General features: G+C 57.0%; 1 protein-coding gene across 1 annotated transcript; it reads left to right on the forward strand.

Moving 5' to 3' along the window:
• The first annotated feature begins 5,238 nt into the window (after positions 1 to 5,238).
• Positions 5,239 to 11,129, forward strand: LOC122098546 (2'-5'-oligoadenylate synthase 1-like). The gene is made up of 6 exons (XM_042669020.1): positions 5,239 to 5,504; positions 5,799 to 6,087; positions 7,796 to 7,980; positions 8,803 to 9,035; positions 9,910 to 10,060; positions 10,939 to 11,129. Exons 1-6 carry the CDS (start codon positions 5,328 to 5,330, stop codon positions 11,011 to 11,013), a joined length of 1,110 nt encoding a protein of 369 aa, XP_042524954.1. The 5' UTR covers positions 5,239 to 5,327; the 3' UTR covers positions 11,014 to 11,129.
• The last annotated feature ends 2,099 nt before the right edge of the window (positions 11,130 to 13,228 follow it).

Raw genomic sequence — 13,228 nt, forward strand, 5'->3', positions numbered from 1 at the left:
CACGCCCCGCCCCTCGCTGTCCCGCCCCCCCCACCCCCACCCACCCAGCCAGCCCAGCCGCCACCGCACTCTGGTCTCTTTTCTGTGCCCCCCCCTTGTCCCTGGCTGAACCCTCCCTCCCCAGCCTGCTTTTGAGGCCTCCCTCACCTTCGACACCGTTGCCAAAGACCTCCGCTCCCGATGCTGGGACGCGGGCTCTGAGCGCTGCCCCTCTCTGGTCCCCCGGGGTGAGGCAGAAGGGATCCGGAGGGGGAGATATTTACAAAGAGGTGGTTCACAGCACCCGGCTTCCCGGGTGGTAAGTGACAGGTTCTTCACCATTTGGGACTGTTTTTAGACCCTCCTGGCCTTGACACATGCGCTCTCTCTCTCTCTCTCTCTCTCTCTCTCACACACACACACACACACACACACACACACACAGTCTGTTCCCTGTATCCTGTGGGGGGGGGGGCAGTGGGGACAGAGGACAGAGATGGAGCATGCATCCCTCCGAATCACACCCCCAGTGGCCAGGAGGACTGCCTCCATTTCCAGGTACCCCCCCCCCCCCCAGAGCACCAGACATTCTCAACCTGCTCCATCATCTTCTTTTTGTTTGTTTGTTTGTTTGGTTTGGTTTGGTTTGGTTTGTCGGTCGTGGGGCTTGAACTCTGGGCCTGGGTGCTGTCCCTCAGCTCTTCAGCTCAAGGCGAGCGCTCTACCACTTGAGCCACAGCGCCACTTCCAGTTTTCTGGTGGTTTATTGGAGATAAGAGTCTCACAGACTTTCCTGCCCAGGCTGGCTTTGAACCGCGATCCCCAGCTCTCAGCCTCCTGAGTAGCTGGGATGACAGGCGTGAGCCACCGATGCCGGCTTCCATCATCTCCTGTCTCCTCTGCCTCCCCGGAGTGAGCTCCTCCCGCCCAGCCTCTCCCCTCCCTCCTCTTGTCTGTAGTCCCTGCCACACCACGGGCCTCCTCCTTTCTCATTTCTAAGGGGGCAACATAGCAAACAAACAAGAAGATCATCCCCGGCCTCCAGCCGCCCCAGCCAGCAAACTGGGAGAAACTCAGGGTAATGAACCCTGAGTCCCTCGGGGCCTCCACCCCCCAGGGCACCCACTTGCGCTGCTGGCGGCTGTTCTCAGGCTGTGGGCGCAGCCCGGGACCATGGCAGCACCCCTGGAGCCCCATAGAGGAGCGGCGCCAGCCCGGCCTTCCAGGAGAGTGCGGGAGGCCTGGCGCAGGCCAGAGAGAGGACCCCAGCTCTCCGCTTCCTCTGCTCTGGGTTCAGCGCACAAAGCTCTTCCACTCTGTTTCCTCAACTCTCTCCCGTCGCTCACACAGAACCACAGCCTCCGTCTCTTTCCCACCGCCCCATCGGATCATTAGACGCGAGAACTTCAAGGACAGGCGCTGCCCAGGGCTTTTGCTCATCCCCGATCCAGGCGGCCATTCTTCATGGGAGGCTGGCTTCAGGCAATCGTGGCTGCCCCGTGAGAAAAGTCTGGTTCCTCCGCCTTTGAGGGTCACCCCGCCCCCTCGTGCTCTCCTCACGGGGGCCAGCAGACCGGCTCTCTAACCCGCGTCCCAAACCCCCATCTTCCAAAGCCCCTCACCCGCAGTTCCCGCACAAGTTACGGGAGGGCTCTAAGTATCAAGCTCTCCGCCTGCCTCCAGGTGGTCACCGTCTTTCCTCCTGACCTTGATCCTGACCTTGGGGGGGGTCCCTGCAGCTCCACTCAGCCCAGGGTTCCCCTTCAGAGAAAGCATGCTGCGGTGTCACCGGGCCTGGCGCTGGCATCAGCATGCAGCAAGCTCACGGCACTCCTGATCTCCGGACATGCCCAGCTGGTCCTCCGTCCACCCCCCCCTCCCCAGGGCGAATCTACTCCCTTTCCTGTGTGCATGCGCAAAGGACCGCCACCAGTGACAATGTAGCCAAAAATAAAGTAGGAAACCTGCGGGGTCTGTCTCTTTTCCTCTCTGGCTTCCATTAGCTCTGCCTGGGCCAGGACGGAGGCTTCTGAGCTGGCCCACCCTGAGGAGGAACCAGGATGGGTGGGTGCGTCTCAGGCCTGGGCAGGTGGGCTGGGGTAGTGTGGGAGACGCCCACCTCGGACCAGGACCCCGCTCTCCTGTAGGAGGCGTGTGAGCATCACCTGGATTTCCAAACCGCCAAGTTCTCCCCACAAATGTGGTTAAACCCTCGGGGCCAGGTGTCTGTCTGAACTATCTCCTCTACAATGACTGAAAACTCCCCTCAGGAGGATCCATTTTCCTGTACCACTAGGTGGTGCGGCCAGTCCGGGCTGCAGATGCCTGTCCAAACACGTGCCGCTCTCCCTGCGAGGCCGGCAGACATGACTGGTCCCTACAGCTTCTTTCTACAGTGCCCATGAGGGGCCCTGGATCCTCCGCACACCGTTAAAGAAACCTAGATTCCATTCTGAAGAGAGTTGACATCCTTCCTAGCGTGGGGTGGAGGCCTGGCCGGCTCGAGTGGCGGAGGGAAGTTTCCATGAGTGCTGGCTAATCCTGTGCTTTGTCTCCATTGAAAGAAAACATTCTGCTAGAGGCAACGTAGTGTGCCAAGAAAGACCCTGTCCCCAAGTTACACCAGCCTCCTGATTGCTTTAATCCTGTCACCCACCAGCTAAGAGAGGCCCTCCTGCTCTCCCTGCACAGGACACACAGGCCCGTGGCCATGGTGCCCTTCTAGGGCTGGTGGTCCTGGCCCTGGGGTGCCCGAGGCCTCCAGGCTGGCCTGGCACACCCAGAGGCTCTCAGCGCCGAACCCAGCCAGCCAGGGGCCCATCGCTCCCGGCTTTGGGAGCCAGGGACTTGTGGCTCTGAACGCTCAGTAAAGTCCTAGAGTAACCATCGCTGGGTCTGGTGTGACACCAGAGGAGCACGGCAGGAAGTCTCTCAACAGACTCCAAAAGAGAGCTAAACAACCTGCTTACATAGTCAGAAAGGGGGTGTGGCCAGGGCGTCTGCACCAATCATGGCCGACTATACAAATGAAGGACTATGTTTGACCACAGCTGTCCTTTATTCAAATAAAAGACTGTGTCTGACCAATCATGTCCATCATGCAAATGAAGGACTGTGTTTGCACCAATCATGGCACTGTCCCTCCTGTAAATGAAGGGTCTTGCTACCATCATAGCTGTCTCTTACTTACATGAAGGACTGTGTTTTGACCAATTATGTCCTTCATTTGCATGGATGTTTGACCAATCACAGACTAAGCTTGGTGGCTAGGCCACTGGGGAAAGTCTCCCCCTTTGGCCTTGGTGGAAACACAAGGTCATCTGGAAGTCACCGGGGGTCATGCTGTAGATCTGGGATCAGCTGTTTGGAGCAGTGGTTGGAGCTGGGCTGGGCAGCAAGCTGCTGTGGCTGTCCTGTCAGGAGTGCCCAGAGCCACGGGGCTGGCATGAGGTGGGTCCTGCCAGCTCCCGGCTCACAGGCCTCTGCTCAAGGCAGCTGGGCACCCGTGTTAATTAGGGAGTTGAACTGCACCCACCCCCCCCCAACTCCCAGCTTTGCAGCCTCTTGCAAATTCGGTTTCCTCCTCTTGAAAACGGAATAACAGTAAGTGCTTCCCAGAGCTTTCTGAGGAGTGCCATTCGGGTGGTCTAGGAAACATCTCTGGGACACTGGGACAGAAAGTAGGAGAGACGGTGACAGGGCAGAAAGTCCCGTGAGGTCCCTGCTCAGCAGGGAGGGCGGCAGCTGGCCGCATCCCACCCCGGCTGGCCGTGCGCATTCCAAGGGTGACTTGGCAGCAGGAGCAGCGTTTGGGGTCTGGTCTTCTGCCTGCCAAGGCCAGGGAGAAGGGAGGGGCCTGGCAGGGCCCCGTGTGCCTGGTGCATGCCCCGTGGATCTGAGTAGGCACGTGGCCTCTGAAACTCAGAGAGTTCACCTTCCCCAGGGCGGTCAGGCCTGCTGGGCCCCGGCCCGATGTGGTTAGAAGGAATGTTTACAGGTAGAATGGGCTGGGCCCTGCCAGGGTTGGTCCTGCCTGGGGTGGGGAGGGGTGGGGTTCAGAGGAAATGCTTGGGACCCGACGGGCCCCTGACCCAAGCAAACAAGGACCAGCTGCCCGTATAGTTTCCTATTTCCCTTTCTTGAAGGACATGAGGCCACAACCTGGAAAGAACCAGATTTTCTCCAGTTGTTTCCTGGGTCTTGCAGAGGTTCCAGGTCTGGCTCTTCTGCGGTGATTTATATTTTGTGAGGCAGGGTCTGCCTACAGCCTTGTACTTGCCATCTTCCCGCCTCCAGCCTCCAGAGGGCTGGGCTTACAGGCATGTACCACCTTACCTGGCTCTCTAGCGATGGATGACGTTTGCCTGCATTTCTCTCCTTTTTAATGTTTCTTGTTGAGTTACAGTTACTGAAGGACCATTCTCACCCTCTCACACGCCACCCCCCAGCCAGGTTTAACCACAAAGCCCCCACTTCCTGAAAAGACCTGCTTCCTTGTTTGGCCTGATACAGGCCTAACCCTGGCCTTACTCTTTTGCACAACCTCTGTTCCCGCCAGAGCGTTGCCGCCCTCGCTGTGTCTCAGTAAACAGCCTTTCCTGTCCAGGTTGAGTCCGGTTTGTCCTTTTTTCTCCGTTTTCCTCACAGTTGCGTAAGTGTGTGCCAGTTCTGCAGTTCTGGGACTTGAACTCTGGGCTTAGGCACTGTCCCTGTGCTCTTCAGTTCAAGGCGAGCGATCTACCGCGTGAACCACAGCACCACTTCCGGCTTTCTAGTGGTTTATTGGAAGTAAGAGTCTCATGGAGTTTCCTGACCAGGCTGGCTTTGAACGGTGATCCTCAGATCTCGGCCTCCTGAGTAGCTAGGATGACAGGCGTGAGCCACTGGTGCCCGGCATGTGATGCAATTTCTAATTTAAAAAATTCACAAGAGATTACAAAAGTTTATTTTTATTAAGTACTTGTACACAGAGTTAAAATCCTAGCAGTCAGGTCCTGAAAGTGTACACTTGCTCTGCAGCCCCTGGCCCACCGAAATGCAGTCATTCTACTCAATGTACAATATGAGGAAACTCAAAAGTGTGATTTCTCTTGAAAAGCACCATCTTGGGGTGACAGTCCACACAAAGATGGGGCTGGTGGCTTGAGGCAGGAGGGAATTTGGGGTGACTGAGCCAGGCCTGGAGGCGGTATAATAATCAGGAAGCTGGGTCCTTTGCTCCACCCTTCCCAGGAAACGAAACCCAGAGCCTGACCCCGCCCAGCCCCGGCAGCTAGAAGAAGAGAAGGAGCAAACAGGTGCCCAGAACAGCGCTGCCAACGGCTCTCACAGCCCAGCCGAGAATTGAAATGGACCTCCAAAACACCTCCGCCAGGGACCTAGACAAATTCATCGAGAACCATCTCCTGCCAAACACAATGTTCCGAACGGAGATCAAGGCAGCTGTCAACATTATCTGCGATTTCCTGAAGGAAAGATGTTTCCAGAACACCACCTCCCCCGTGCGGGTGTCCAAGGCGGTGAAGGTAAGCTCACTTCCATCTGACTGGGGCGGGGAGCAAGAATTCCCAGGAAGGGCTGGGAAGGTGGCTTCGTGGTAGAGCGCTTGCCAAGCATGCATGAAGCATGGGTGTGTCTCTCAGACATACTCGCAGGCTTGAGCCCCTGTGCCCAGCACCATGGAGGAAACGTTTCGTGGCAGCTTCTGAACAGTGGCTAGTGCGTGAGAATGTTAGTGATCTCTCGGAGCGCTTTACTTAGGGAGGCCCCTCCCACGAAGCGGCGGCGTCTCACCTCGCTGCGGCGTCTTCTTCTTGCAGGGCGGGTCCTCGGGCAAAGGCACCTCCCTCAGGGGCCGCTCTGACGCCGACCTGGTCATCTTCCTCACCAGTCTCACCAGTTTTGAGGATCAGTTGACACGCCGGGGAGAATTCATTGCCGAGATCAGGAAACAGCTGATAGCATGTCAAAGGGAGAAATGGCTGGGTGTGGAGTTTGAGTTCCAGAGTCACTCCTGGGCCAACCCCCGAGCGCTCAGCTTCGTGCTGAGCTCCTCTAGGCTTCAGGAGCAGATAGAGTTTGACGTCCTGCCGGCCTTCGACACCCTAGGTAAGCAGCCAACCCCACAGGCTGGCCTCCCTCCGCAGACTCGGGAGGGGCAGTAGGTGGCAAATTGGTACAGTCTAGAGCCAGAGACCTTTCTTTCTTTCTTCTTTCTTTCTTTCTTTTCTTTCTTTCTTTCTTTCTTTCTTTCTTTCTTTCTTTCTTTCTTTCTTTCTTTCTTTCTTTCTTTCTTTCTTTCTTTCTTTCTTTCTTTCTTTCTTTCTTTCTTTCTTTCCGCCAGTCCTGGGGCTTGAACTCAAGGCCTGGGCCCTGTCCCTGAGCTTCTTTTGCTCAAGACTAGCACTCTACCACTTGAGCCACAGCGCCACTTCCAGTTTTCTGATGGTTTATTGGAGATAAGAATTTCATGGACTTCCCTGCCCTGGCTGGCTGTGAACCTTCATCCTCAGATCTCAGCCTCCTGAGTAGCTAGGATGACAGGTGTGAGCCAGCACGAAACACCTTAGTTCCCCAATTGTACCTGAAGGCACCCCAGAACCAAGCAGACCTTCAAGCAAGGAATTCAGGTGATAGTTAATTTTGAGGGAAACAGCGCCACCTTCTGGTCACAGAGCAAACTGCTACTGTTAAACCCCGACCGGCCGGTGGGTGTTGACTCTCATTCATGGATTTGTTCCACGTAGTTTTGATCAAGTGCGATGAAATAAAACGAAAAGAAATTAAAAAAAAAAACCACTTAAATTCCAAGTGGACATCACACAGCCCAGTTGGTGTGGAAAAGCTCCAGTCAGCCAGTCCCGCAATGCCCGTGTTTTTTAAATCATGGCACAGTCCGCTGAGCTTTATCTTTGCTTTTGATTTTGTAAAAACACACCTTCCCAAAAGATATTTTACGCTGGGTGGTCTTATGGGTACAGGAGTTTCATGGTCACCAAAAATAAGGAGCCAGGTGCTGGTAGCTCAGGCCTGCAATCTTAGCTACTCAGGAGTCTGAGATCTACGGATGGAGGTTCAAAGTCAGCCAGTGCAGGAAAGTCTATGAGAGTCTTATATCCAATTAGCCACCAAAAAGCTAGAAGTGGAACTGTGACTCAAGTGGTAGAGTGCCAGCTTTTGAATAAAAAAGCTAAGAGAGTTCAAGCCCCTTGACTCCCTCTCTCCCCTCCCAGCCTCTCTCTCTGTCTCTCTGTCTCTCTGTCTCTCTGTCTCTCTCTCTGTCTCTCTGTCTCTCTGTCTCTCTGTCTCTCTCTCTCACACACACACACACACACACAAGTGAAGCAAAACCCGGCATACCATGTAATAATACCTGCTACTGGGAAGACAGAGACAGGAAGATCACAAGTTCAAGACTAGCCTAGGCAAAATTAGCAAGACTTTGTCTTCAGACAAGAAAAGAAGGGCTGGGGCCTGGCCTAGCTGCACTGAGCTCTGGTTCAATTTCTACTATTGAAAAATGTTTACATATATAGTCCAGAAAATACCTAAGCCAGCAGTGGCTCTGTCATTATGATGAGCTCGTGTTGTTACAATCTATGCGGCCGCAGTCACGTGAGTCATGGCGATCGGGCATCTTCCCACTCTGTTGTCTTCCAGAACCACTGTCACTGCCCAAAACATGACCCGCCACAAGATGACAGATAATGATCAGATAATGAAATATGATTTTCTTCCCACCAGGCCCCCTGGTCTGAGAGTCTGTCCATCCTCCCAGGGACCGACCCTCTTAAAGTCGAGAATCTCACCCCAACAGGTCATGTCACCAATGACTACAAACCCCACCCCCAAATCTACATCAAACTCATCAAGGAGTGCACCGCCCAGCATAGAGAGGGCGAGTTCTCCACCTGCTTCACCGAGCTGCAGAGGAACTTCCTGAAGCAGCGCCCAACCAAGGTGAAGAGCCTCATCCGCCTCGTCAAGTACTGGTACCAGCTGGTAAGTCCCCCCCCCCTCCAACCCCCCCCCCATGAGCCTGCCTGTACCAGGAGGCAGAGGAGGAGGAAGAGGAGGTGGAGGGAGAGAAAGGAGGGAGGAAAGAGGAGGAGGGAGAAGGGAAGGCAAACACAAGTACACAGAAGGAGGGGGGCCGGTGGCCCACATCTGTAATCCTAGCTACTCAGGAGGCGGAGACCTGAGGGTCACAGTGAGGAGTCTGTGAGATGCTCATCTCCAATCGATCGCCAAAAAAAACCAGAAGTGGAGCTGTGGCTCAAATGGTAGAGCGCCAGCCTTGGGGTAAAAAAGCTAAGAGAGGGTCCCAGGCCCCAAGTTCAAGCCCTACGAATGACACAGAAAAGAAAAAAAAAAGTATACAGAAGAGAAGAGAAAGAGGAGGAAGGAAGGGGGAGAGGGAAGGTCAGGAAAAGATGATGTAAGAGGGAAAAATGAAGAGGGGATGGAGAGAGAATCTTCCCACGCCTTCTTCCAATAGATCCTCAGATATCCCTTTCAGTTAACTAAGTTTCTCTTTGGCCATGTCTAATGTTGAGTTGTTAGTGACAAGTCTCATTTTTACCTGGGGATTTCTACTTTGTTCTTGAATGTCTAACTGGCCAAATGGCTTCTAATTCCCTTTGGTCTCAAGCTCCCCTTCCCCAGAGCAGAACATTCTGTGTGTGTGTGTGTGTGTGTGTGTGTGTGTGTGTGTGTGTGTGTGTGTGTGTGAGACAGTAGGCTGTATTCCGCTTATGAAAGAAATGGACTTAATAAAAGCTAAACAACCCTGTATTTTTTCCTGGCTGCTCTTCGTCTCCTCAGTGTAAGGAGGAGCTGGGGAAGCCGCTGCCGCCACAGTACGCCCTGGAGCTGCTGACCGTCCACGCGTGGGAATGTGGTAGTGGCAGCACCAAATTCAACACAGCCCAGGGGTTCCAGACCGTCTTAGAACTGGTCCTGGACCATGAGCGTCTCTGCATCTGCTGGGATGTGTACTACGATTTGCAAGATCCCTTCATTTCTCACTACGTGGCCGGGCAGCTCAGCAAACAGAGGTAGCTGGCACCCTCCCAACCCCCAGACCGAGCCCCCCACCCCTTGCACCCCCTCAGGGAAGCCCCTGGGAGCTGCTGGGGCCTTGTGCAAATGGAGCTGCAGGTGTGCCCTCCTGCACACACTGGATGGGAACCACCGCTTGTCTCCAGCTCCTAAAGACAGTCCAAACCCCAACAGGAAAAGAGTAAGACAGCTAGAACTGCAGCAGAATAACCCAGTGTCTACAGCCATCATTAATAACAACAATAAGAATCATTAATAATAATAAATTGTCCCTAGGCAATCGAAGTTTGTGGTAAGACTAACGAAGGCAAATACAAGGCAACATGACCACCTGTGCTGGTGGCTCACACCTGACATCCTCGCTACTCAGGAGGCTGAGATCTGAGGATCACAGTTAGAAGCCAGCCTGGACAGACAAAGCTGAGCCACTCTGATCTCTAATTAAACAACAAAAAGCCGGAAGCAGACAGGTGGCTCAAGTGGCAGAGCACCAGTCTTGATTGGAAAAACCTAAGCAAAAGCTGAAGGCCCTGAGTTCAAGTCCCAGGCACCGGCCTCCGCATGGTCACCGAGGGTCAAGGGTCATCTCTAATAAACGGAGATGGAGGCCTTTAGTACCCAGACCTGCCAGGCCGTGGGCAAGGTGCCAGGCCTGGGGACGCACCCCAGGGAGCCCTGCCCCAGCTCCATCACACCACTCCCAGCCACGCCCCCACCTAGCCCTGCCTCTGGCCACGCCTCCAGCCACACCCACCTAGCCTCACCCTGGCCACGCCCCCATCTGGCCACACCCCTGGCCATGCTTCCAGAACACCCAACGCCCAGGGCAGCGCCCAGCACCTGGCTGGCCCTCTCCTCCTCGCTCTGCAGGCCTGTGATTCTGGACCCAGCTGACCCCACGGGAAACGTGGGTGGAGGAGCAGAGGGCTGGCGTCGGCTGGCAAGAAAGGCCAGATGCTGGCTGGACTTCCCGTGTGTGAAGACCCTCGATGGGACCTGGGTGGGCTCCTGGGATGTACCGGTGAGACCCCCCCCAAGTCCTCCCTGCTGTCCGTGCCCTGACCCCCTGAACACGGCCTCAGATGCCAAGGGAATGACCGCTGGGAAGGGTCACCCTGACTTCACGCTGTCTTTGGGCCCCAGTCTGAGAGTTCCTAGCACCTCACCTCTCTGTCCATCTCTCATCTACTAAGGGTGGCAATATTAGGGCCACTCTGTATTGTCACTGCTGGGTGTGGTGGCTCATGCCTGTAATCCCAGCTACTCAGGAGGCTGAGATCTGATCATTAAGGTTCAAAGGAAAGTCCACATGCCAGTTATCTCCAACGAACCAGCAAAAATCCAAAAAGCCAGGAGTGGAGATATGGCTCAAATGCTAAAGCACCAGCCTTGAGTAGAAAAGTCAATCAAGATTGCAAGGGTCCTGAGTTCAAATCCCAGTGCTAGTGCACACACAAAAATACCCTCTCATGACCAGCCCTGAGTTTGCTGTCAGGAAGACAGAGCCAGAGAGGAGAAGGCACCCTCTCCGAGACCCTTGGCTAAGGAGTAGAGGGGCAGAGGCTCAAGGCCAGCACACTCCAGGGCCGTGGCGTCCTGTCCTGTCCCCACTTACCGTGTGACAAATGGGGAGACCTGGGCCAGGTCGCTCAGCTCAGGAAAGGCCCAAGAGCGCACAGGGGTGCAGGGTGAGGCACCCCCGTGTGGCCTGTGGGGAAGCAAACAGGTGTGTGGGGGAGACTTTGGGGGAAGTCCCTGCACAGATCACCCTGGAGGGGCTGATGGCGGCTGCCCCTTTCCTAAAGCTGGGGCTCACGTCCACCCCCCTCAGGGCCCTGGGGTGCCCAGCTCCCAGCTGGGGAGAGGGGCTTCCTGCGCTGACTCAGTTCCTCATTACAGAGGGAGAGCGCCGTGGCCCGTCGCATACGCACACAGGAGGGGAAGGATGATGCCTGGACCTGCACCCTCCTGTGATTTCAGCCAGCTGCCCAGGGCCCTGCCCTGTGGCCACCAGGGAGATGGGCCTCCACCACAGCTTCCCGTGTCATCCAATGACCAGTAAGAGCAAATAAAAACAGCAGCAGATATCATATTGTTTCTTGACTCTGTGTGTGTGTGTGTGTGCGCGCGTGCGCACACACACATGTGTATGATTCATCAAGACTTTCCTACCCTAGCTGGCTTTGAACCTGGAGCCTCAGATCTCAACTTCCTGAGTAGTTGGGATTCCAGGTGTGAGCCACCACACCCGGCTGACACACTTTGACTATTCATTAGAAATGGTGGTCCCTGTATCTCAGGGTTGTGGAGTCTGAGGATTGTTCTTTTTCTTTTAAAATACTGAACGTTGAGATCAAGACCTGGAACTTGACCCAGCATTGACAAATAAACAGATTAACCATCCCCACCCTGGCAGGTCCTTCCACGCCACCGCCAGCCACTCCTAGAGGATTGCTGCTTTATAATCACTGGCTTCTAGGTCGTCTAAGCAGAGCTGGCCAGCCTCCAGCCTTCTGTGACTTTCATTTCTCAACTTGGGGTACAGAAGTTTCCTGTCTGTTTCCTTCTGACCTGCTTTGCGCCCTGTGGAGTCGGGGGCCAGCGTGAGGGGAGAGTTCACCCCGAGTCCTGTGGGGCCTGGGCTCATCATAGGGAGGAGGGGGCGCGGGTGGCTGCTGCGTGCCCAAGCCCCATCCCTCTCCAGTCTCTCTTCGCCACCCTCCCTGGGGCTGAGCTGCTTGGGCCTTGGGAATGGGAGGGACGGCCCTGTTCCTCTAAACCGCTCCTCATTCACACACGGGGAAACAGAGGCACGAGAGGTCAGGAGAGCTGCCCCTGGAGGCTGCAGCCCCAGTTGCAGTTTCCCAGGCTGGCCCTGCTGGGCATACCACGGAGGGCAGGGCCGGGCCCTGAGTGACCGCGTGTAGTCCCAGCTCTGCTGTGCTACAGTTGCTGCCCGCAGGAGCCATGGGGAGCTGGGGGTCCCAGGTGTGAGAGCTGGCCCCGGGGGCAGCTGGAGGGGTTCATCCAGAACCACCTGAGGCCCCAGGAGCACGGCCTGCAGCCGGTCCGCCAGGGCCTGGCCAGGATCCCTGACATCCTGCTGGAGGCGGTGGAGGTCCCGGTGCAGGGCAGCGCTGAGGCGGGCTGGAGCGGGGACCGGGGGTGGGGGGGATGCTCACCTCAGCTAGACTTGGGCAGTGGGGGACATGCGCCGGGGTCCATCCGCGCCAGCTGCGGGCTCGGGGGCCGCTCGGGCTCGGCCTGCGGAACGAGCGGCCCCATGCAGCTCACCGCGCCCTCCGCGGGCCCAGGCGCGCCGCGCTTTTCTGATTTCATTCATTTCGTTTTTTGGCCAGTCCTGGGCCTCGAACCCCGGCCGGGCGCCGTCCCCGACTTGAGCTCCGTGGCCCGCGCCCCCCGCGGGCGGCGTGGACGCCACAGGACGCTTTGTCCAGACCCCAGGCCCGGATGGCCGCGGGCCGGAGCCCTGGGCCTGGGCAGGAGGGTGCCCGGGCTGCCAGGACCTAGGACGGGGGGCCCTGAGCCTCGCCCCCACGCCCCGCTTTTCACGGCTGAGACAAACTCCCGAGCAGCCCGCTTGGTAACGAGGAAAGGCTGGCTGGGGTCTGGTGTGGGGAGCCCCAAGTCCAAAGGGCTCGGACACAGGTTCGGGTGGGACACCCCAGCCAGAGCCAGGGGCGAGGACGCCCAGAAACCGGGCAGACCAGGCGGGTCCCGAAACCAGGGCCTCCCCCAGGCCCCGCCCATCACCACAGACCCCGCCCATCACCACGGACCTCCCCCAGGCCCCGCCCATCACCACGGACCTCCCCCAGGCCCCGCCCACCACCACGGACCTCCCCCAGGCCCCGCCCATCACCACAGACCCCACCAATCACCACGGACCTCCCCCAGGCCCCGCCCATCAGCACAGACCCCGCCCATCACCACGGACCTCCCCCAGGCCCCGCCCATCACCACGGACCTCCCCCAGGCCCCGCCCATCACCACGGACCTCCCCCAGGCCCTGCCCATCACCACGGACCTTCCCCAGGCCCCGCCCATCACCACGGACCCCGCCCATCACCACGGACCTCCCCCAGGCCCTGCCCATCACCACGGACCTCCCCCAGGCCCCGCCCATCACCACGGACCCCGCCCATCACCACGGACCTCCCCCAGGCCC

This window comes from Dipodomys spectabilis, unplaced genomic scaffold (genome assembly GCF_019054845.1).
Source record: "Dipodomys spectabilis isolate Male_0828 unplaced genomic scaffold, ASM1905484v1 ptg000480l, whole genome shotgun sequence".
Classification (NCBI taxonomy): Eukaryota; Metazoa; Chordata; class Mammalia; order Rodentia; family Heteromyidae; genus Dipodomys; species Dipodomys spectabilis.